The sequence below is a fragment of the Oryctolagus cuniculus genome, chromosome 14, assembly GCF_051225735.1.
Source record: "Oryctolagus cuniculus isolate XC-2025 breed Fujian yellow rabbit chromosome 14, ASM5122573v1, whole genome shotgun sequence".
Classification (NCBI taxonomy): domain Eukaryota; kingdom Metazoa; phylum Chordata; class Mammalia; order Lagomorpha; family Leporidae; genus Oryctolagus; species Oryctolagus cuniculus.
In genome coordinates this window covers 40,701,829-40,724,598 of record NC_142880.1, presented here as the reverse complement: position 1 = coordinate 40,724,598, position 22,770 = coordinate 40,701,829, and the positions used below count along the sequence as shown (strand labels likewise).

Sequence of the window (22,770 nt, the reverse complement as noted above, 5' to 3'; positions counted from 1 at the left end):
AGACATAACTGGAGGACACCATGGCTGGAATAAGCCAGACCCTTAAAACAAATACCACATTTTTTCCCTTATAAGTGGGAGATAAACTTTAAGAAACAAACAAACAGAAAGAAATGTCTGTGTGTTACCAGTATTGCTGCAAATGCAGTTTTATAAAACTTTGTTTTATACCTTTGTCAAAGCAGTGGGTAAGAATATTATACCACTGTAGTGTTAATGACCTGTGATTACTTTAAAACGTACTGTATACGGGTGAAAGGTCATCTTTCCATTCAATGACTGTTTGTAGCTGTTAACTATATTCCCACTAAACTAGCATCTTTTTCCTTTTTGCTTGTTAAACTTCTTATTTGATGGAGTATTAAGCCTTTTTACTGTAATGTAAATTTAAAATGTTATCTCAAAAACTAAAAAAAGAAAGGAAGAAGGGAGGAGAGTAGGAGGCAGAGGAAGGAGAGGAGGAGGAAGGGAATATTTTTATGTTCTTAGAATTGCATCTGCAAACTACACTGAATATGTTAAAAATTCATTAAAAATTAAAATTAAAAATTTTAAAAAATTCTAAATGCCAAGTAAATGCTTATAATAAGAGAATTTTGGGGTACTGGTGGATTTTGTTTTATTTTCAGCAAACTTGTTTTTGTTTTTAATTATTTTAATTTCTAACAGATTCAGTATAGTTTATAGATTTAATTCTAGGAACATAATGGTGTCCCTTCCACCATCCCTCCTTTTTCCTTTCCCCCTCACCCTCCTTCCCTCTCCCTTTCCTTCTTTATTTCAGTTATTGAGATAACATATTTGTAATTTACACTACGCCAAGGGCTTGATACTCCACCAAATAAAAAGTTAACAAGTAAAAGTAAATGACCGTAGGTTAGTGGGAATGTAGACTGAGGCTATAAATAAACAATAATTAAATGGAAAGATGATCACTTCAGACATACAGTGAATTTTAAAGCAAACACATATCATTAAAAGGATAATAGTATAACATTCTTAACCATTCATTTGACAAAGGCAGAAAACAAAGATTGAAAAAACTTTATTTGCAGCCGGCACCGCAGCTCAATAGGCTAATCCTCCACCTGTGGCGCCAGCACCCTGGGTTCTAGTCCCAGTCGGGGTGCCAGATTCTGTCCTGGTTGCCCCTCTTCCAGGCCAGCTTTCTGCTGTGGCCCAGGAGTGCAGTGGAGGATGGCCCAAGTGCTTGGCCCCTGCACCCACATGGGAGACCAGAATAAGCACCTGGCTCCTGGCTTCGGATTAGTGCGATGCGCCGGCCGCAGCACGCAAGCTGCAGCGGCTATTGGAGGGTGAACCAATGGTAAAGGAAGACCTTTCTCTCTGTCTCTCTCTCTCACTGTCCACTCTGCCTGTAAAAAAATAAATAAATAAAAAAAAATTTTTTAATTAAAAAAAACTTTATTTGTAGCAGTACTGACACACATTGGATTTCTTTCTTTTTTGTCTAATTTTAGCTCCTACATATAACAGAGAACATGTGTATTTGTCTTTCTGTGTCTGGCTTATACCACTCAACATGATGACTTCCAGTTGCATTTATTTTGTTACAAATGGTAGAATTGCATTCTTTTTTCCTTATCCATTCATCTGATGCTGAACACCTTGGCTGATTTCATATTTTTGCCATTGCAAATAGTGCTGCTGTCTATAAACACGGTTGTGCAGGTGTCTCTTTGATACATTGTGTCCAAGTTTTTCCAGAATATACCCAGTAGTGGGATTGCTGGATCATATGGCAAGTCTATTTCTAGCGTTCAAAGAAATCTGCACACTGTTTTCCACAGTGGCTGCACTAACTTACATTTACAGTGCATAAGTGTTCCCCTTTATCCACACTCTCACCAACGTTTGTCACTCTGTTTCGAATTTCAGCTGTGATGACAGGGGTGAGATGATTTCTCATTGTGGTTTTGATTCACATCCCCTGATGGCTGGTGATGCTGAGCATGCCTCCATGTGTTTGCTGGCTCTCTGTTCATCTTCTTTGAGAGCATCCTGATAAGCTCCTTCACCCATTTTCTAACTGGATTGGATGTTTGTTATTGTTGTTGAGATTTTTTTAAGTTACTGATATATTCTGGATATTCACTGTCTGTTGGGTAGGTAGCTCGTACATATTGTTTCCCATCCTGTTGAATGTAATAGAGGATTATTTTTGACATACCCTGAGATCACCAATTAAGAGTTTGCTGGTCCCCTCATTCACCACTGAACTTTTTTTTTTAATCTTATAGTAGAGGAATAGTGGTAAAGTTACAACTCTAAATCTGCCAGTAATGTAGAGCTTTTAGCTAGCTATGCAACAGTTAGATAATAACTGCTTCCTTGGGTTTTTTTTTTTTTTTTTTTTGGCACTTTTTTAATCCCTAGCAATGTAATCAAACCCTTTGGGAGTAAGAATTGACAGTGGCAACTCAAGGCATAAAGTACTTCAATATATTCCTGGAAAATATAAGGTTGAGATAATATTCAGTGTGATGTTGGCATTTGTTAAATCAGATGCAATGAACCTAATTATGCAAAACAGTTATTTCAAATCTATCATTCATCTCAGCACTGTCTAAATTGGAAATTATTTAATTACCAGCAAAGGGAAACATAGGAACTTGCCTGCCCTCTTCCTCAAAACATTCAGTGATTTAATAACATGGAATTCATAGACCCCTGCCCTGATCACGCAGAATGATGCTTTCATTCATTTAGATTTAAAGCAGCCTTGCACTCATATATCAGTAAAACATTTGTCCCTCGATGATTCCCAAACCTTTGAATGGCGTTTCCCTCGGTCTACTAGATGAGAAAGTTAAAATGCTCGGTTCAGCTGTTCCTGCAAAAGCAACCCTATAAATGGACGTTTGAGGCTTTGGCTTGAACAGGGCCCCAGATGGAGGCCCCAGACCTGCAGAATGAGCTGAAGTTGTCCAGAGACACTGCTACAGTCAAGGAATTTCAATAACCTCTTGCTTTAGCCTGGGATGGAGGTTGAAAGTCAGTGGGCGACTCCATCTCAGTGTGCTATGTGGGTCTATGATTGGCATGTTTAAGTGTGGAGTCCTTTCAGAATCAGCTGCAGTGTCTTGCACTGCTTCTTTGTGCTTGTATTTACCATGGGTAGGTGCCTCCTTCCTCTGTCCCACGTCCATCCCATGCCCAGAGGAGATTATTCCTCTCAATAGTAGCTCTCACTCACTGGTTTATTTCCTGTAAGTCAGCTCACCCTCAAAACCCTCACAGTGTCTATAAGGGGACTTCAAAAAGTTCATGGAAAAATGGAATTAAAAGAGAACTCTATTTTGCCGAGAAAAGTAATTGAAATCCTTACATGGGTTTTTCATAATACCACTTTTCTGTCAACATCTTGAAATCCTCTCCCATACATGGATTTAATTTTTTTCTGCACCAAAAGTAAACATTTTTAAAGAATTGTTTATATATTTATTTGAGAGGCAGAGCAGCAGAGAAAGAGGGAGAGACAGAACACACACGCACACGCACACACAGAAGGGAGGGGGAAGAGAGAAGGAGGGAGAGAGATTTTCCATCTGTTGGGTCACTCCCCAAGTGGCTACAACAGCCAGATGTGGCCCAAGCCAAAGTCGGGAGCCAGAAACTCCATCAAGGTCTTCCATCTGCTTGGCAGCAGCCCAAGCACTTCAATTATCTTCTGCCTTCCTTGGCTCATTAGCAGGAAGCTGGATCAGAAGCAGAGCACCTGGGATTTGAACCAGCACTCCGATGTGAGATGCCAGCAAGACAAGCAGCAACTTAACCCCCGTGCCACGATACTGATCCCTAAAAATAAATCCATTTAAATCCATTCTTCATGGACTTTCTGAAGTCCCCTTGTTTCTGCTGACGCACAGCACTGCTCCAGAGTCACACCTGTTCTCATCCTATGCAGTGAAGTGACTCAGTAAGAGTCTGTGAACACTACAATAGCAAGTGACAGCATTCTCCATTTGTAAACTAAACCAGGTAATGGCAGCTACACCTGCCTTTCTCAGAGGGAGGTTGACTACATGCAAATGTCCCAATTGAGAGGGCCAGAGAAAAGGAACTTAGAACTTGCAAACATTTTTCTTTGATGTCCCCTCTCAGGGATGTAGGCTGTTTAAGGCCAAATGCTTTGGTCCATCTTTCATGCAGGGAGAAACCTGCTGATGGAGAACACTTTCATTCACTTTCCAGACACAGCATCAAGATGCCTTTACCACTGCAGCTCACTCCTTTGCTCATCATTTACAATAATTTATGTTGCCCGATCTGTGGTGCAAAGACCTTGGGATAATGAGAGGATTTTAGAATTCAGTGTCTGCCTGGGTCCTTTAGTGAAGAATCCAGTTACATTCATCAGACTGTGAGAAAAGTGTTGTGCTACTGGTCTTGTCTGCTGTACATTTTTTTAAAATTGTATTTATTTATTTATTTATATATTTGATAGAAGGAGAGAGAGGCAGGCAGAGCTCCCATTCCCATGTTGACGCCCCAGCCCCAAATACCCACAATATCTGGGTCTAGCCAGACTGATGCTGGGAAGTAGGAACTCAACCCAGGCTTCCCACACGGGTGGCAGTGAGCCAAGCATTTAGGGCATCACCACTGCCTCCTAGGGTGCACATCGGTAGGAAGCTCCTAATGGAACTGGAGCTGCGGCTTAAACCAGGCAGTCCAGTGTGGAATGAGGGCGTCCCTAGCAGTGTCCCAACTGTTGGGCTAGGTCCCTCAGTGTGAATTTGTGTCAGAAACATTACCATGTCAAGGTGTGATCCGGCTTGGATGGGCAGTGCCGAGTGAGGCAGTAAGCTGAGAAGCTTGACCTGTAACTGCCGTTCCATGTTTTTCATCCAGGTTTCTGTAGATTTGCACACTTGCACCCCCTCCAGACACCCCCGCCTTAAACATTTGAATTTGGCTTCCAGAAAGCAAGTCCTTTTGATGTTGGCCAGGCCTTAATATCCCCCTTGTCCATCTGTTTCAGCTGGGTCTCGAGCCTCATACAGCAGCCAGCATGGACACCTGGGGCCCGAGCTGCGGGCCCTGCAGTCCCCAGAGCACCACATAGACCCCATCTATGAAGACCGCGTCTATCAGAAGCCCCCTATGAGGAGTCTCAGCCAGAGCCAAGGGGACCCTCTGCCGCCAGCACACACCGGCACCTACCGCACGAGCACAGGTGTGTATTCAGGACCCCACTCGGTGGCCTGTCCCGGGGCGGGGTAGGGCGCATTGTCCCCATGGGGACTTAAACAGCACTATAAGAGCAAAAGGTCTGTGTCTGCATCTGTGTGTGTGTGTGTGTGTGTGTGTGTATGTGTCTGTGTCCCCACTCTCCTCACCACCACTGTGGCCACTTCCAACATCGGTGTCAGTGATGACAACAGTAGAAACAATGTGACACCAGTTTAGCTCCTTATATAATGAAGGAAACAAGTACAGTGGATGTTGTAGTTTTATTTTGTAAAGCAGAAAAACTGAGGGTACTAAGTAAGTTTTAAGCATCTTCATTAACTCATTTACTGAATATAAATAGGCCAAGAAAGCAGTCATTACACAATAGGACACAGAATGCTTGTGCCTGATGCTGGTGAGTAGTGTTAGTATCATGATCTACCTGTTTGGCAATGTTGGCTGAAAATGTAGCACATTTTGGATGGCAAATTAGAATATTTTACACGCTAACAGGTTGAGTCATATGAAATTATTGTTTGAAATTGGAAACTGGCAATTGCATGTAGTTCAATCATTTGTGTAGTTGTCCTGGATTAAGTATATTTTGAATTGGATACAGCACCCATGAAGCAAGATAAATATTTTCCAGAAAACGAGGCCACCTGCAAATTAATCGGTCAAACATCAGGATTACATTGTTAGAGAACACTTATGAGGATCTTGATTCCAAAACTCATAGGATTAAAACCACGCTGAGAATTGCGACTCTAATAAAGCCTCACATTGCTAAGTGAGCAGAGAAGCCTGCGTTGTCCCCAGCAGGGGCTCCAGGGTGGAGAAACCGGCGCTCTGTTCATTCGTGGTGCACATAACTCCAAGGCCTTGGACTCCAGTAACCTCTAGTGACCGCTGAGTACAGTGGAGCCATTTTGTTAAGCTGCATTATCATACTAAATTACATGTTTTGAAATCAAGGCGAGCTAAGCTGCTTTTATAGTTGATCATTGAACTTCATATTTCAGTATTTCACGGCATCCTGGGAAGGAAGGCACAAACACTCTTTATTTGTTGACACCATAAATGCCATCCACAGTTGATAGCGCCTATTTGGCTTAGATGATAAAGGATCCCATTTATTCTTCTGTCAGGAGTTCCTGCACCTCCAGCCTGCTGGAGCCACTCCTGTTGGGAGCTGTGCTACCTGAATTTTTAGTTTTTGCATATCATTAAGTAAGTTAATTTTATTTCCATGCACCCCTTGTAAAAGAGGAGATAGCAATCTTCATGATGCTTAATATCTAATTTGAATAAACACCGACAACAAAAGGGATTTGTTGATTATCTCTTCCATATTCATATGCTCTTGGAATTGCCTCTTGGTAATAAACTTCTGGGGGTTTAATGAAAAATTAGCTTCAAAAAGAAAAAGAAGCTTAATTCAGCTATGTGACACTGACAAAAGGGGAAGATGTTTGCTCTTTCAGAAGACACAACGGTCTTTTCCCAGAGCCAGGGGTCAGTGAACAGCAGCTCGGGGCCATGCCCAGTGGCCGCTGCCCGTTCTCACAGCGCTCCTGAGCCAGAGGTGATGACTTCCTGATTAGGTGGTTGGCAGTGGGATCAAAAGATGAACACTGTTTTGTGATAGGTGAAGCTGATGTGAAATGCACGGGTCATCACTGGAGCACAGCCACGCCCATGCACGGATGCCCCCTGGGGGCCGCCCAGGCACCACAGCAGTGAGCACTGTGCCCTTGTGTGCACATGGGGCTGGTGAAACCAGGAGCGATTCCTATCCACCCCTTACGAGAAAGCTCACCAACCCTTGCCCTGAGCCATCAAGGGAAACGCGGGCTCGGTGAACACACGTGTGCTTTTCTCCCTCCTGTGAGGAGAGGCTGACGTGTTGGCCTCATGCATCCAGGGAACCTGTCTGCCCAGGGCTTTCCCTAGAAGCTGCACAGCAGGGAGATCTGCTAGGCGGAGGCATCAGATGCCCAAGACTCCATCCCAGCCTGCACCTTTGCACTCGGGGCAGTCTGGGGGAAATACGCCGACTTGCACAGTACCATGACGATTTCCAGAGGTGCATGGACAGTCTCTGGAAGACAACGGTGGAGGAGCGCCTAAGCATAAGGCCACAGTCTCTGCCTGCACCTTCCCAGGCTGTCCTCCGGTCTGCTCTTCATTCATTGTATTTACAGCCTCCTGCTTTCCTGATGCCAGAAACCATCAGAACTTGCACGTTTGAGGAAATGCCTCTAGTGTGTGTATATATCCCTTACTTATATATTCTAAACATAGATGGTGTTCAGTTATATCTAGTATAACATATACATGAAGGTGGGAATTACAAAAAATAAAGATGAGACTAAAAATAGATATAAAAGAGCCATAAAGAAACAGTCCAAGGCTGCTTCCCCCCAGGGGCAGGGGGCCATCTGGCACACCTGTTGTGTTACATACGGCCACCCTGGAGGCCACTGGTGCAGATCCTTCAGAGGGTTCCAGGACTGGAGCGAATGCCTCAGTCCCTGGGAGAAAAGGAAGGTTCCTAGGGGGCCAGTTAGACATAAGACACCCAGGCACCTGCTCTTAGCTCCATGGCTGGCTAAGGTGACCTGAGCAAGGAGTGTTAGCTCTGCCACTAAGAACAGAACGTAGCTATGGCCCTTCCAGTTAAGTTCCAGGTGCTACTTCAGGGCATTGAATGCCAGCTGATTGCCTTTAAGGAGTCAGTACTGGGGAGTGAAGGCAAGTGTCAGATGCCTCAGACAATTAGGGAGTGAATGATGGTGCCATGGAAGCCCGTGTGAGGAGCAGAAGGTTGTTCAAACATGATGGGGGCTTACAGCACTGCTCTAGGTGCTTTGAGTGTATTTACTAAACTCTGGGACTCCCATAGGAGATGCTGTTGTGATGCTCATGTTACAGTTCTGAAAACTGAGGCCGAGAGCTGCAGAATGGTTTGCCCAGGGTCGTAGAGGTTGCATGGAGCCAGCCTTTAAAGCTGTACACCCAGGCGGTGGTGCCTGGCCAGGCTGGGCTTGGCGGACCCTGCACTTGTAAAAGTCATCATTTAAAAACAAAGTAAATATACATCCGTTTCTGTCTATGCTTTGTGCATCCTGCTCCTTGATGGTAATGTTGCAGGCACACTGTGTGCTCGAGGCACTGGGATCCAAGGGAGCCTGTGTGCTACTCCTTGCCTTGGAGCATGTTCAGCTTAGCTTCAGAAAAGGACAAGGCTGAGTGAATGTTCCAGATGAAGTAGAGACCAGACCATTAGTAACAATACTGAATGGCACCTGGTGTCTTTGCTTTGCTGGACAATGGTGGATAGTACACTGTACTATCCACAAAATGAGGGGTCGAGCTGATCCCACAAAATGAGGGGTCGAGCTGATCCTACTCTCCTGCTCCTGCCCCCTCTCTCTTGATCAGGAGGAAGTGGGTCAGGTGTTTCCATCATGTCTGCCCTTGGTCTTGCAGGGCTGCCACCCTACTCTCTACTGGCTCAGGCTCTCAAGTATTGCTCTGGGCTCTGGTGGCGATGCTCGCTGCCCTGCCCCCAACACCTCCTGAGGCTAAGCAATGATAGTCTACTCTAGAGCTGTGAGGCAAGCTGGAGACTGCACAGAGCAGCCTGGACCCTGCCTGTGAGATGCAGAAATGTTCCTAGACTTCCCCACCAACTGGGAATTCTCAGCTTTTCCCTTAGGCTCGGCCCTACCACCGTCATGTCCCATCCCTGCCCTTGACCTTCCTTCTCTAGCCCTCTGTCTCCTACGTAAGCCACTCATACTTGTTACTTTCTTATGAAGACTAATTTAAATCTCAGCCCAGAGGCAGCTCACCGTGTATCACTGGATATCTAAAAGGGGCCTCTCAGCTTTCCTAGCCCAAAAAGCTACCTGACCGTATGGTAGAGACCTCACTGACATGTGGTACGCAGCATTCATAATCAGATTCCAGGATCAGGGTGCCCAGGATCTACCCCCTCCCCCACCTCTCCTGGGCTTCAGCTTGTGGATGGTGAGACTTACAGACAGGTTCACTGCTCACGTGGAAATCCGCAGGATCTCAGGCTGCTGAGCAGCCCCAGGACAGACCATGGCTGTATCAGAAAATATGACCTGAAGGGGATCGCCTACCCTCCTCACTGGTGCTCAGGCACCGGTAGTCACTGTAAGACCAGACCCATTGGCCATGTACCACCTGGGCCAGCAAAAAGTACCTGTTCTGGAGAAGATCTATGTGCCTCACTGGTCCTGGATGTGCTGCAAGTTGAGAAACAGAAGAAAGTACAGCAACTGACCCCTGCTCAGGGACCACAAGTGAGAGGCACCCGTGTGGTGGCCCCGGGAGATCTGGCAGCCTAGGAGAAGGGGAGAGGGGAACCGTGTGACTCAGCAAGGGTCCCCTGGTCAGCAGGTCCCCCAGAGATGCCTGACACTAGACACGAGAACCACTCCTTTCCTGCAGGAGCAGGAGATGAAGAGGCTTGTGACAGAGAGCCAGACTGCCGGAGTCCCCTGGTTGTCCCCGGAGCCTGTGGTTTAAGTCACAGCAGAAGCTGCAGCCTTGCTTCTATCGACTATCACCTAGATGTCTGCACATTCCTTCCTTGCAAGCTGAAGATTTAAAAAGGCACAGTTTTAACTGGGTGTCTATTTAGATAAAACATACATTTCATCTGGGTTAAAGCTTGTCAGATCCAAAGCTTGTACAATAAGCAGTACTGCAAAAGAAAGAAGGTGTGGGCCTTGCAAAGCCTATTAAGTAGAAGCTAAATAACACGAATTTTGATTTCAAACTCAATCACATGAATGTCGACTTAGGAGACATTTAATCAGTCCAGACGCGTGGCTCTGACGACTCCCTGAATGCATCTTTTGGAACAAGTGGAAGTAGCCACCATCTGCCAAGGTGGTCAGCACCTAAGTTTCCTTCTGGAAAAATGTGATTTGCACTGAGTGGTAGAAAACCGGTGCTCTGTGACACCAGTGTCAGTTTACGGAGAAAATTACTGTAGATATGTGGTGAGGAGGAAACCTGCAGGTACCTTCATGAGAAGGGAAAGGAAAAGGAAGGTGGTGAAAATATTTGCTCAGGGGAGTAATTATTTTTAAGTCTTAATTCTCTGTAAAAGAGCCAGCAGGGAAACATACGAACTGCATTTTCATAAAATCTCATGGCTGTTGTTCAATACTATATAATTCATACTCCTATCAAAATATTTTCTACTAATATCATCATTTGAGCCCACAAAACTATAGATTATTAGCAGGTTATTGCTTACCAAATGCTGTTACTTCAACTACCTAAATTAATGCTTCCCATTAAAGCAAGTCAGATAAGACCTGCCTTAACCTCTTAGTTAAAAATTTTACCTCTTTTAGCCTAAAATGTCAGCAACACATTATTACCCATTGGAGACTTTTGAATGGTAATGCATGATAAAGATCGTCTTAAACCACACAAGCTTCCAAATGCTGATCTGTATTAATTCATTTAAAATGTTGTAACTAAGAAGTCTAATTCACAGCTGAAAGACAGGAGGATTCATTAGTAAAGTTAAAAAATATGATAACTCACAATTTTGAATAAATGAACAATATGGTAATGTTGATTAATGCCAATGAGAGGTGCATATATTGGCAAGTGATATGATTGGCCTTCTCCCTGGAAGATACTTCACTTCATACTTGGGGTTACATCAGTGAGCATGGCAACGTTGAAAGCAATAAAATCCAAGGTTTACATTTCAACTGAATGTTACATGGGACTTTATGTAATGTCAAAAGCTGGGATTTGAGGGGAGTTACAACCTTACTGGAAGATGTGCCACTGTGGAACCAGGCCACCAGATGATCTCTAGCACTCAATAGCTCAAAAAGTCCTAGAATTTTTACAGAATAAAACAGACCATAGCGCCTACAGCCCTGTAAGTCTACCAGGTTCCAGGCAATGTCTCTGACTTTCAGTGCCTCAGCCAGCTAGTGTTCTTTGAACACATAAGCCTCCTTGGAGTTTCTCCCAGGGTATCTTACTCAGCAGGTAGATGTTCAGATGCATAGAGAATGTAATATGTTTTTATGCCATAACCACAAGTGCTTGGCAATACTTGTAAATTCACTGAGTGCTTTGGAAGGGCAGAGTGAATGTTTTCTAGAGCTAATTGTGTTCACCAACAGACTAGTTTCTACTCCCAACTTGATCTCCACATGGCTAAGTCTCCTTTAGGGCCACAAATACATCCTGGCTGACTTCAGAGTTAAGGAAGCCCACTCGCGTTCCCCACACAGCCCCTCCTTCCCACCTTCTCTCTCACTCAGGGACAGGTTGGCTCAGACCCCTCATCAGATGCCAAAGTGACTGCCCCCCCACCAGCCTTGATACGTCAGCATCCCTCAAACAATGGCCCCTTTCCTTGTTCATGAAAAAGTTCCATCCAAGGACCTTCATCTGGGTGCAGAGTCTTTGATTGAAAGAGATTATGCTGTTTCTCTGTGAAGAAGAAACTGAAGAAATTGGCAGTACAGATTCCGAGGACTTTTAAAAGAGATTACCTAGGTTTCAGGGATTTAACCAGGAACACTGAATATCACATTAATTTTTAGTCTTCTCTTGCATTTCTGCTAAACATATTTCACTTCAAAATGGGTCGGCTGTATTCATTGGACATGCCTTCATGTCTCATGCCCCCCCCAGTGGAGCAGAGTGGGTGAGACTCCCTGGGTTTATTCTAACCAGTTCCATCCACTCTGTCCTTTAACTGTGAAACAATGAGGGTGGTGTTAATAGTGACAGTACCTGCCACAAAGGCTGTTGTGAGCATTAAATGAGATCATATCGATGAGTTCATAATGGAGTGGTTGGCACAATAGGAAGCACTATGTAAATAGGGCATTTTTTATATTTTCTTCATGTTTCGGCAATGGAAGTATCTTCATTAAAAACAGGAAAGGTCCTTGGAATGTTGAAAAGTACGACTGTGTCATCATCCATTGTGACTCCTATGACAAACTCTGTAAATGTAAATAAATGTAAATAAAATGCACAGTATTAAATATACTTATATATATATATATAAATGCATACATATGTAGGGCTAAACATATAGGTTCCTTTAATATCCATCTCATCCACTCAATTATTAACATTTTGACAGTTTATACCAATTTCTACAAACATACTAAAAAATCGATTGTACATAGCTTGTATGTTAATAGAACAAGTAACCATTGATAAATATTGAAAAAGTGTGTTTATCATTCATTGATTTTTTTAATGTTAGTTTATATAGTGAACACCTAATGAAGTGCTTGTAAATTCTTTGAGGCATATGACATAGAGAAAAATAAAAACTGTTTAGGATAGGGTTTTACATCGTTTTCTCTTTCAAATAAGTCTACAATATATCCCCACATATCTCCCATTTAGTTTAAGAACCAATGTGGTAGGTATATTTGAACTCTTGTCTTTCCCAATAGAATCAGTGAAAGCAATGTAAACACCAAAAATGATGATTCTATGGCTGCTAAAAATCACACATTAAATGTCTCACACCCCCCCCACAACGATAACAATACGTGAAGTTACAAGGGTGTGTTAAGTATATCCTTGGATATATTTCCATTGAGTTTCATCTGGATGAGCCCATGCCAAGAGCCCAGAATTGGAAGATGTTCACAGTTCAGTTCTTGATGATGACTGTGTTGAGCTCATGGACTTGGACTTGAATCCTCATTAAGGCTGTATAAGCCATGTTCTGGGGACCCGTTTTCACTTAAGCCATTCTTATTTTCTAAGCTTGCAGAGGGGACTCCCTTTGTCTCTATTGTATTCTTATTTTATATCTATAACAAATGTGGAAATGTTTTATGTTTTCATGTTTGTATGTGCAAACATATATAAAGAAAGAATTCTTTTTTCTTCCTCTTTGTTGAGCCCTGCTTTGTAATCCTCACACTGAATTTCTGTGTGCCCAGATTGTCTTGTTTTATTCTGCCCTTTTTTTTTGTGGTATGTTAAGAACACATGGAACCATCAGCCATACAGCAGAATATTTCATTCTAATAAAAAGGATGCCTCCTCTGTTCTTTCAAACAAATAGGACACACAAAACACCTCTTCATTTACTTCATTTTTTTTTCCTTTACAAACTAGGCCTTTATTTGTGTAGAATAAACAGGCAGTTTCCTGAGGAGCAGAGGTGGCTGTTGGAATAGCCAGTCGGCTACTGGAGAGGATGTCCTTGGCTGTGCCACTCATTGTGTTCTAACAGCTCAAGGGAGAAGGGGCTGTTTGCAGAGCAGCTGAGAGGAGAGGGGAGTGTGTTTACAGAGCTGCTGAGCGCTTCCGCTTCAGATGGCTGCCCTGAGAGGTTCAGTTGGATGGAGTTATTCTACAATGAGCAGGATTCGGTCAACTGAGCTCTAAAATTCAAATAAGAAGCGCTTAGCAGGGTGGAAATTAAGCAAGAAATTGAGTTGAAGAGAAGTCTTTTACCACTGTGACAGGTATTCACTTACCCACATGAGCAGAGACCTGATTTGGATAAGCCCTACCAAGATCTGCACAGTACAGGCAAAGGGATGGACTTGTCTTTTGGGTCTTTATGATATTTCATCCTGATGCCATTTATACAGTTCTCTCTTCTAAAATCAGTTGATTTTCACATAGCTAATGCTAATAATAATGACTAGTGTTTTCTACCTATTGGGTATTTAAGCTTTTCATTTATTTCAAGTAAACAACAATCCCGTGGAGTCTTGGGATCATTTTTCACATGTGCTTGGGAAAAGAAGCAAAGCATTACATGGTTGCATTACTAATGGTTAGTTTGAGATCTATCAGCATCACACATTTTCTTCTATGTGAATCTATGAACTCCTTTAATATAGGACATTTTTCTTACTCTTTGTGTTGATATTTCTCATCTCATTGCATTGTTCAGTCCCTAATTTATTTTCAGTCTCTCATTTATTTCAAACTAGCAGTACCAATTTGAATTCTGATGTTGTATTTTTAAATTCTCATCAGCTACTTATTTATTTTGACCTGAGGAAGTTTAAACCATGAATTCAGAAATGAGGTTTTTGAAAGAACTTTACCTAGGCCAAAACTACAGATGTGATTCTGATTTAAAAAAAAAATTTCTGGAACTTGTTTGCCCAACTTAGATCTCATAGCCCAACCTCTTTTTTTTTTCTAAAATAGTGATGATATCGATTAGACTGAGACTCAAAGCACGTTAAAATCAAATTAAGATAATTATCTTGCTGTTCTTTGATTTTCCTACAATTGAACAAAGTTAGAATTTTGACAAATTTTTCTGTACATTTTTTCTGCATATCTAATTTAATGAAAAATTGCATAAATTAGTAGACACACTATGTATAATATAATATAATATTCAGGTTGCTGATTCCTATTGTAAACCCATCTCTTCTCTGTACTTTTAGAAGATATTTCCCCTAATTTTAGGTCTTTCATTGTTTTGCTAAGTTTCCTCACTATATTAGATAACTCAGTAATATGCCTCTTTGAGATCTTTAACTGGGCGCAGCAACCCGGAAGTAGCAAGCATAAAGTCCAGAAACTTATTGATAAAGCTTAAGTTCATTTTTCTCCTACGTATCTGTGGATCTCAGGGATGCTGTCTCATTTCTCTGTGTCTCAGTTTCCCGCACGTAAAGTGAGAATGATGTGTTCACCCTCAGAGAAGTTTGTTGGAGGACACGTGAGCCGGTACAGTGAGCACTTGCCACAGCTCCCAGCACCCAGGAGGAACTACGTGCCCTGACCCACAGGAAGGGTCTTTTGCCCCCATGCCACCAGTGCAGCCCTTTGTCCTAATACTGGCTGACTGTGACATTGTTAATGGTAATAACAGCTCCTTTGCAGAACATGTTCTTCCTGTTAGGAGAAAGATACTTTTCCTTCATTTAAACCAAACGGAGATTCAGGAAGCATGTGTGTTCTCTTCAATCCCATTAAAACTGGGGCTTGGAGAGTTCCATGAACTCAAGTGCTGAGCACTGACCACACAAGTTCAGAATGGGATCGCAGTTCCCTGACATCAGAAAGCAAGCTCTGAATGAGCTGTGTGACAGAGACCAAAGTGAAATACAACTAGGAACCTAATAATGTTTACAAACCTCCTGCCTCTTTTCTTCCTCTGCACCTACTGAGCTGTGGACTTCCTGTTCCTGTTTCATGAACTGAACTTCACTGTTTGCATGGTGTGACTCAAGCTCCATGTGTTCTTCACAATTTGCCGTCAGCTATGTGGCAGCGTTTCTCTTAAACGCCTCTCCTGTTGTGTTTCCTTTTAATATGTGATCCTTTGAGAATTTCTCTGTGCAGTGGTCAGGTTATTCCTCTTACCTGTCCTATTGTTTTTTATCCACAACGTATCATCAGGTTTCCCTGATCCCTGCCCTCTGATTTCCCTCTCTGATAATCAGGATATCGAATGCATTCTTAACAACTTAGAGAAAGCACTGTTTTTCTGAAAACCATTTTCAGTGAGAATAAATATTAAGATTTCATTTCCTGAATTAAAAAAAAAAGCATTTCAATGCAAAAAGTCAGGTGTACTTACTTAGTTTTCTCTTTTTGCCCTAGATTTTCTCACGATTTCCATATAAAATATGTTGTGCATGTTTTTCCAAGAACTAGGTTACACCTTACCTCAATTTTAAAATTCCTTCATCGTAATACAAAGCACATCGTTTCTAAATTTTAAAATGTGAATTTAAATCAGACATGTTAGCTATATTTTTGGAGAAAATATAAATCCTCAAGAAATTGCATAACCATAAAACATGTTTCTGATTGATTGATTAATGTTTCTTATTTCTAATGTGATTTTTTTGCAACTTAACATGTCAGGATAATGCTCGTCATTTAAAAATACTGCTCCTTTGTGAATATATGCATATTTTAAAAGAAAATTTTTTTTAAAAATTGTGTCATTTTCATCATGCCACATAGCCTTACTCTCCTAGTTTTGGGTTGTTATAAGATGAAGTGCTGAAAGTACTGAAAGTTAATTGGAAAAGAGACGCTCTGAACCCTTAATTAAAAATCAGTTCTCAGTGTTAGAATGTTCTTGTGTTCCTCCAGTTCACTTTGCAGTTTTTTGTCATTTGGGTACAATTTCCTCAACCTCTTTCAACAATTATTTTCTTTGGGTGACATAATTTCTTTCGTGTTTAATTTAGCACATGCCACCTGATGTGAGAGAGGATAAAAGAAGCTATCAGCTTCCAGTAAGAAATGCTCAGGAAGTCAGAGTCTTGGGTTGTGATTTGCAATTGGAATCTAATTCCTTTATGGAGCACCCATGGTATGGATGGTTACAATCTAATTCCTTCATGGTATAATTGGTTACATCTAGAAACCGGCTGTGTTTTGGATATATGCTGATTGGCCATGCCAGAATGTAAATGTACTGTAAAATGCTAATCGTGGCTAACAATTGTTGGGGCAATGAATAACTGATTTCATCCTGTTGATGTAAAAGATGCCGTTTCCATTGTATGTGTTGATAGAAACTTAAAAGTCAAGTATTTTTGAGAAGCAGATAAACATAATGACACAGTGTGGTCTAAAATGAACCCAGGAAGGAAACGAAAGTATTGAAATTCAGTTTGGAAATGGCCAAACTGATTTTAGTAAGTGGTGTAGAAATCACCTAAAAACAATTTAGACGTATTGAAAAGACGCAAAGTCTTCTGGAAAGCCGAGTCAGCGTGTTATTTTGTCTGCCTTGCATTTGGGTTGGTTTTCTCCTCCTCTTCCCACATACCTTGCCATCATCAAATGTGCTTCTTCCTGTGACAGCTCTGCTTGCGAATGGGGCATGTGAAAAATCTTTGGGAAGTTAACTTTGCAGAAAGTAGAACAACCTTTGCATGGAATGTTCTGGTACTAATTATGGAAATAGGAGCCCCACCTCCACTCCCACCACACACTCCCTCTCCCTTTTCCTTATTGTCTTCTATTCAGGAAAATTAACTTCATTACTGAATTTGTTTTACATCCTTAATAAAGTTAATGTTACATTACCTGAACTCATTCTGAACCTTCTCAGTATGAATGATAAAGAGCTAACTGTCCATACTTTCCTGGTAAAATATTCCCTCCATTTCTTCTGGACTTTTGTTGGCACAGAGTGTACATTTCAGATGAACACACCTCCTCTTGGAGGTGGGCAAGCCACAGCCACACAGCAGGTGCATCCCTCCCTGTACCTGACAGGTGTATTTCTGAGATAGCTTACTGATTATAATTTGACTGAAATGACATTGACCAGATTGGCTCAAATACAAAGGATTAATTTGTTTTTATTCTTTCAAACCCCATTTTTTTATGTGTGTAATTTCCCCCCTGCCTAGACCTGGTGAACCGTTTCTGTGAGCAGGTCCTCAATTTTTTACTTTGTCCCTACTTTCCTGTCCTAGCCCCATCTTCCCCTGGTGTCGACTCCGCCCCCTTGCAGCGCACAGGCAGCCAGCATGGCCCACAGAACGCCGCCACTGCCACCTTCCAGAGGGCCAGCTATGCCGCCGGCCCAGCCTCCACCTACGCCGACCCCTACCGACAGCTGCAATATTGTCCCTCCGTGGAGTCTCCGTACAGCAAATCCGGCCCTGCCCTCCCACCCGAAGGTACCTTGGCCAGGTCGCCTTCCATTGACAGCATCCAGAAAGATCCCAGGTAGGTCAAACCTTTGTCTCCTCCCTGTGACATTTGAAGGCGTTTTGTTACTGGACATTGCTGTGGCATTAATGTTGTTTGCATGATATTATCGCATTTTTGTCGCTGGCTGAGCTGGAATGGCTGGCTTTTCCCGGGTGTTAGCTTCTGTTGTTTGATTTGAAATATGGCGCTTATGGTGGAGCCCTGGTAGCTTCTGTGGCTCTCCATCAAAAGGTAAACAAAGAAATTCTTTCATCGGAATATCTGCGTGTGCTCTCTGGGAGTCCAGCTGCTTATTGATATGAAGACCCCTGTTTCAGGCAATGGAAATGGAGGCTTGGCGGATCTATCAGTAGGCTTCAGATACCACAGTGTAGGCATTCGTTTGTCTCGGTGGAAGCAAGCCTTGTCACCTGTGTCCCTCAGTTTATCAGGGTGAAATGGGATACACCTACCAAGTTATGCTAGAAACTGAAAGTTTAGAAATTTCACATTATCTTCGTTTCTGTATTCTGAAGATATGCACTAAGATGGAATTGTTTAGGGATTGATAAAAACGTGAACATAACATAAAAGAAATTGTTATTTGCGAAGTTGTGTGTCCTTTTCACTTTTTAAGAGTACCAAGGGATTTGGTGATGCTCTGCTTCTGAAATTGCAGCTGAATCTCTGTGCAGTTCATGAATGTTTTATTCATAGCCACTGCGTTCATGCTGATGGAGCCCCACGAGTGCATATCGGCATGTGTGAATACTTTAGATGGGTCAGATCTCTGGGATTTCTTGATGGCAGGGCGTGTGGCTTGGCTCTGGTGGTCAACTTAAAATTCATTTTATGGAGTTCTCACTAATGGAGCAAATAGATTCCCATGGACTCTGTTGCATACATTCTTAAAATGTAATGTATATGAGCAAAATTGACATTTGGAGATTTGATCATTGTTTATAGCCCTTGTCTCTACTGTTGAGGAGCAGTGTTTTTTATTTCTTCTTATTATTTGTTGAATACTTACTGGAGGGTTAAGCTTATGGTTATAAAATAAGCTGAAAGTATGTTATTGTAAAAATTAAAAGAATGAGAAAGAAAGTAGGAGGTAGGGTGGTGTGGGAAGTATAATTATGCTCCTAAATCTGTATATATGAAATACATGAAATTTTTTCAGCTTATAAATATAAAAAATTAATTAATCACTTCTACAAGCATAAAAGGCAGAATGGGATCATTTCATGAGATTCTTTGAGATAGCTACTTGAGCACCATTCAGACTCTTATGGAGGATCTATGTTAAATATTGCATTTGGCATGATCCCTCTTATAGAAATGGATTGTAATAAGTATCCAATGTTTACTTCTAGAAATCAGTTATATGCTTGCATTTTTGATTACAATCTCCTGTTTATCTTGATTTTCAATCTCAACAGTAGTCCATGTACTCTTGATACTATAATCTGCCCTAAATCTTTGAATATTTGTCAAGTATTCATATATAGCTGGAATATTCTTTAGAAATTACCTCCACATTCTATTTTGAAATGGTTTTTCTTCCACTCTAGTGAAAATGTATAAAAATAGAATAGTCAATTCTTAATAAATTATGGAATAGAAAAACATAACATTGCATTGGCATTACTTGTTATTTAACATTGTACATTTGAATTGAGAGTAAACATTTTATCCATAATGGAAAGGCTTTAAAATTACATATTAGGGAAATTTAGCTTAATAAGATACTGAATTTATTATTCTATAGCTACAGCCTAGCCTATCTGTTTTATGCTGTGTACTAAACTCATTGTATTTTGTTAAATGACATATCCTCTCCATATCATATTACTGTCACTTTTATAGTCTTTTTTCTTCTTTCAGTGTATTCTCATGGCTTTTACCTTTTCAAGTTATGGATTATATCACTTAATACTTATTGGGTGCCCACTATAAAACAAAAAAGAGAAATACTTATAAGAAATGTCAGACTGAAGAAGAGAATATTGGCCACTAATATTTTATATGTGCAAAATTTATATGCAAATCAGTGCTGTATGAATTATAAGTGCAATTAGTTTTCAGAATCCTAGGCATTGGCTTAAATATATGTTAACTCTGGAAAATTCATACTAACATCTTAAGCTCATTTAGACAGATAAAACAACCAGAATCAGATCTAGAACCAACACTAAATTGCTATGGCTTAATATAAAGGGATTAATAACTTGGCATAATGTAAAATGAATGGAAAATAGAATATAATTATCCCTTTCTCATGGGATTTTCTTGAAATAAAAGGATATGTTAAAATGTTCCTATTTAATGGAGAGATGTGCAAAATCTAAAATTCAAATCCAAAATATAATACATATTTTAAGGCAAGATTTTGGCATTTTTCTTCAAATAATGTATTATTATTCAGTAGTGAATTTTTATTATTCTTAGATGAAGATTGATTTTCATGTTGCTTGAACTAGTTTATCATCTAGAACTCAGAGTTACTTTGGTATTATGGCTTATGATTTAAGCTTTTTAAAAGTTTGACATTGTTCAACCTACTCTACATAAATACATACATTTAAGAGCATTTGTTGAAGTTTTATTTATCATTGCAAGATCATCTCTACCACACAGACATATGTTCGGAGCACATTGTAATTTTCAAAGCACATCGCTTTCGTGTTGGACACAGTCCTCCTGTGTGAGTGGATACTGGCATTCCAGAGTCAGTCCCCTAAGCAGGGAGTGGGACTGATAAATGATTTCTTAAAGATCACATTGCTGCTAGATGAGTACACGGACCAGCATCACATTTGTAGCAAATATTCAGTCCACACTGGGGCACATGTTGGCATAAATGGTTTTATTTCCTTATAAAAAGGAAAAAGGAAAAGAAGGAAGGAATATATTTATATCTCTATGGTTTTTTTCAGAGCATGAATGAATGATACTACGAGGTATCTGTTTGCAGGAGTTGGGAAAAATGAGGGAAATATACAAGATATTCAAGAACTCTGGCATCCCTGCTTACTGGATGTGTGGTCTTTGTTGTATTTTTCATTTCATTTATTTCCCTTTCTTTTTCTGTCTGGTATTTAGTTTATTCATTTTATTACTAAAAGTTCTGGTATTATTCAATGAGAAACTTTCAAGTGAACACTGCTCTTTCTGAGTTTGGTATCAAGGTAGCCTTAATTCAGCCACAGTCCTGAAGCTAGAGACTCCCTGTTTGTTTTTGTTACTCTGCCACAGACTATGGATGTATTCGTGAAAGGTTGGCATAGTCTTGCTGATGCTTGGCTCCTTCATACAGACTGTGGCAAAACTTTGGCCATTTTGCTTGTAACCTCTCCATCATGTATTCCAAAAAAAAAAAAAAAAAAAAAAATTGCACAGAACCCTTGTAGTCGGAGTGATGGTAAAATTGAGTTTCCTTTACAAAGTTGGCAACTGCTGGTTTTGATTTTTTAGAAATATAAAATTCATGCCCAGCCGCATTTGCAAAGAAGTTTTTATTTAGTATGCTATCTTCCATAAATTGTGACTCTCTTCAAGCTTGCTGGTATAGCAAAAGCATTGTTGGATATTGCACTTAATATTGAGTTCTCTATCTGTCATTTTTTAAACTTTTATTTAGTAAATATAAATTTACAAAGTGCAGTTTATGGATTACAATGGCTTCCCCCCCCATAACTTCCCTCCCACTCACACCCCTCCCCTCTCCCGCTCCCTCTCCCATTCCATTCACATCAAGATTCATTTTCAATTCTCTTTATATACAGAAGATCGATTTAGTATATATTAAGTAAAGCTTTCATCAGCTTGCACCCACACAGAAACACGAAGTGTAAAATTCTGTTTCAGTACTAGTTATAGCATTACTTCACATTGGACAACACATTAAGGACAGATCCCACATGAGAAGTAAGTACACAGTGACTCCTGTTGTTGACCTAACAATTTGACACTCTTGTTTATGGTGTTAGTAATCTCCCTAGGCTCTAGTCATGAGTTGCCAAGGCTATGGAAGCCTTTTGAGTTCACTGACTTCATCTATATCTGTCATTTTTAAATGCTTGAGTCAAATATAAATCTTTGAATTACATAAAAATGATGTCATAATAGATTATTATCTTATTTTGATAATTCAACTAATGGAATAACTCTAAGAACATAAAGCAAGACAGATACACCAGGTTTAACAAAGGTGCCATAACTGTCCTTGTCTGTTAAAAGAAGAAAAGGTATGGCTAATGTGTTACTGACATAAATTCATATGTCAATTGTAGCAGGAATGGCATCTTTTAATCATGTGTGATTAATCCCTTTTCATGGTGTTGTAATCCTTGATGTACATTATCTCAAAAGCAATTTCTCAAGTATGCTGAAAGATTCTCACTTATTATAAGAGTGATTTACAATGAAACTATCTTCTTTGTGGTATTCAACTTAGCAGAGAATGCATTACAAAGACACATTTTCACTGCTGATACTGGGCTCGGACTAGCAACTGCACCTCCAGCTGGCTCTGTCAAACTTCTGTGCCATGAGATTGCTTTATTTCAAGTCACAGTATTTGGCCAATATATAAACATAGGCTCTTTTAAGGAATTATCTATATGTTCCTACCATATTTTATCTGCTATTTTTAGGTATCACTAAAAGTTACTCTGTTTTAGACACTACATTATTAGATCTCATTGACTACTGTTGTTGATAAATATTTTACCATTAAACTTCATTAATGAATGTTTTCAAATACTGATGTTTTATCATTTATTTGATCATCATACACACAGTATTTGTAACAGAAAATACTATAAAAGTACTTTTAAAAATTAAAGCCAAAGAATATTTTAGGATCTTAAAAATTAA

The 22,770-nt window shown here is 40.6% G+C and overlaps 1 protein-coding gene across 6 annotated transcripts in view; it reads left to right on the top strand.

The window, feature by feature from the left end:
• Nucleotides 1–22,770, top strand: part of CTNND2 (catenin delta 2) — a 993,743-nt gene that overhangs the window by 597,483 nt on the left and 373,490 nt on the right. For all 6 annotated transcript variants that reach the window (XM_089312616.1, XM_051853868.3, XM_051853869.3 and 3 more), the window contains 2 exons: nt 5,006–5,200; nt 17,673–17,928. In XM_089312616.1, the coding sequence (XP_089168742.1) occupies nt 5,006–5,200; nt 17,673–17,928 (451 nt within the window). The remainder of the gene's footprint in view (nt 1–5,005; nt 5,201–17,672; nt 17,929–22,770) is intronic.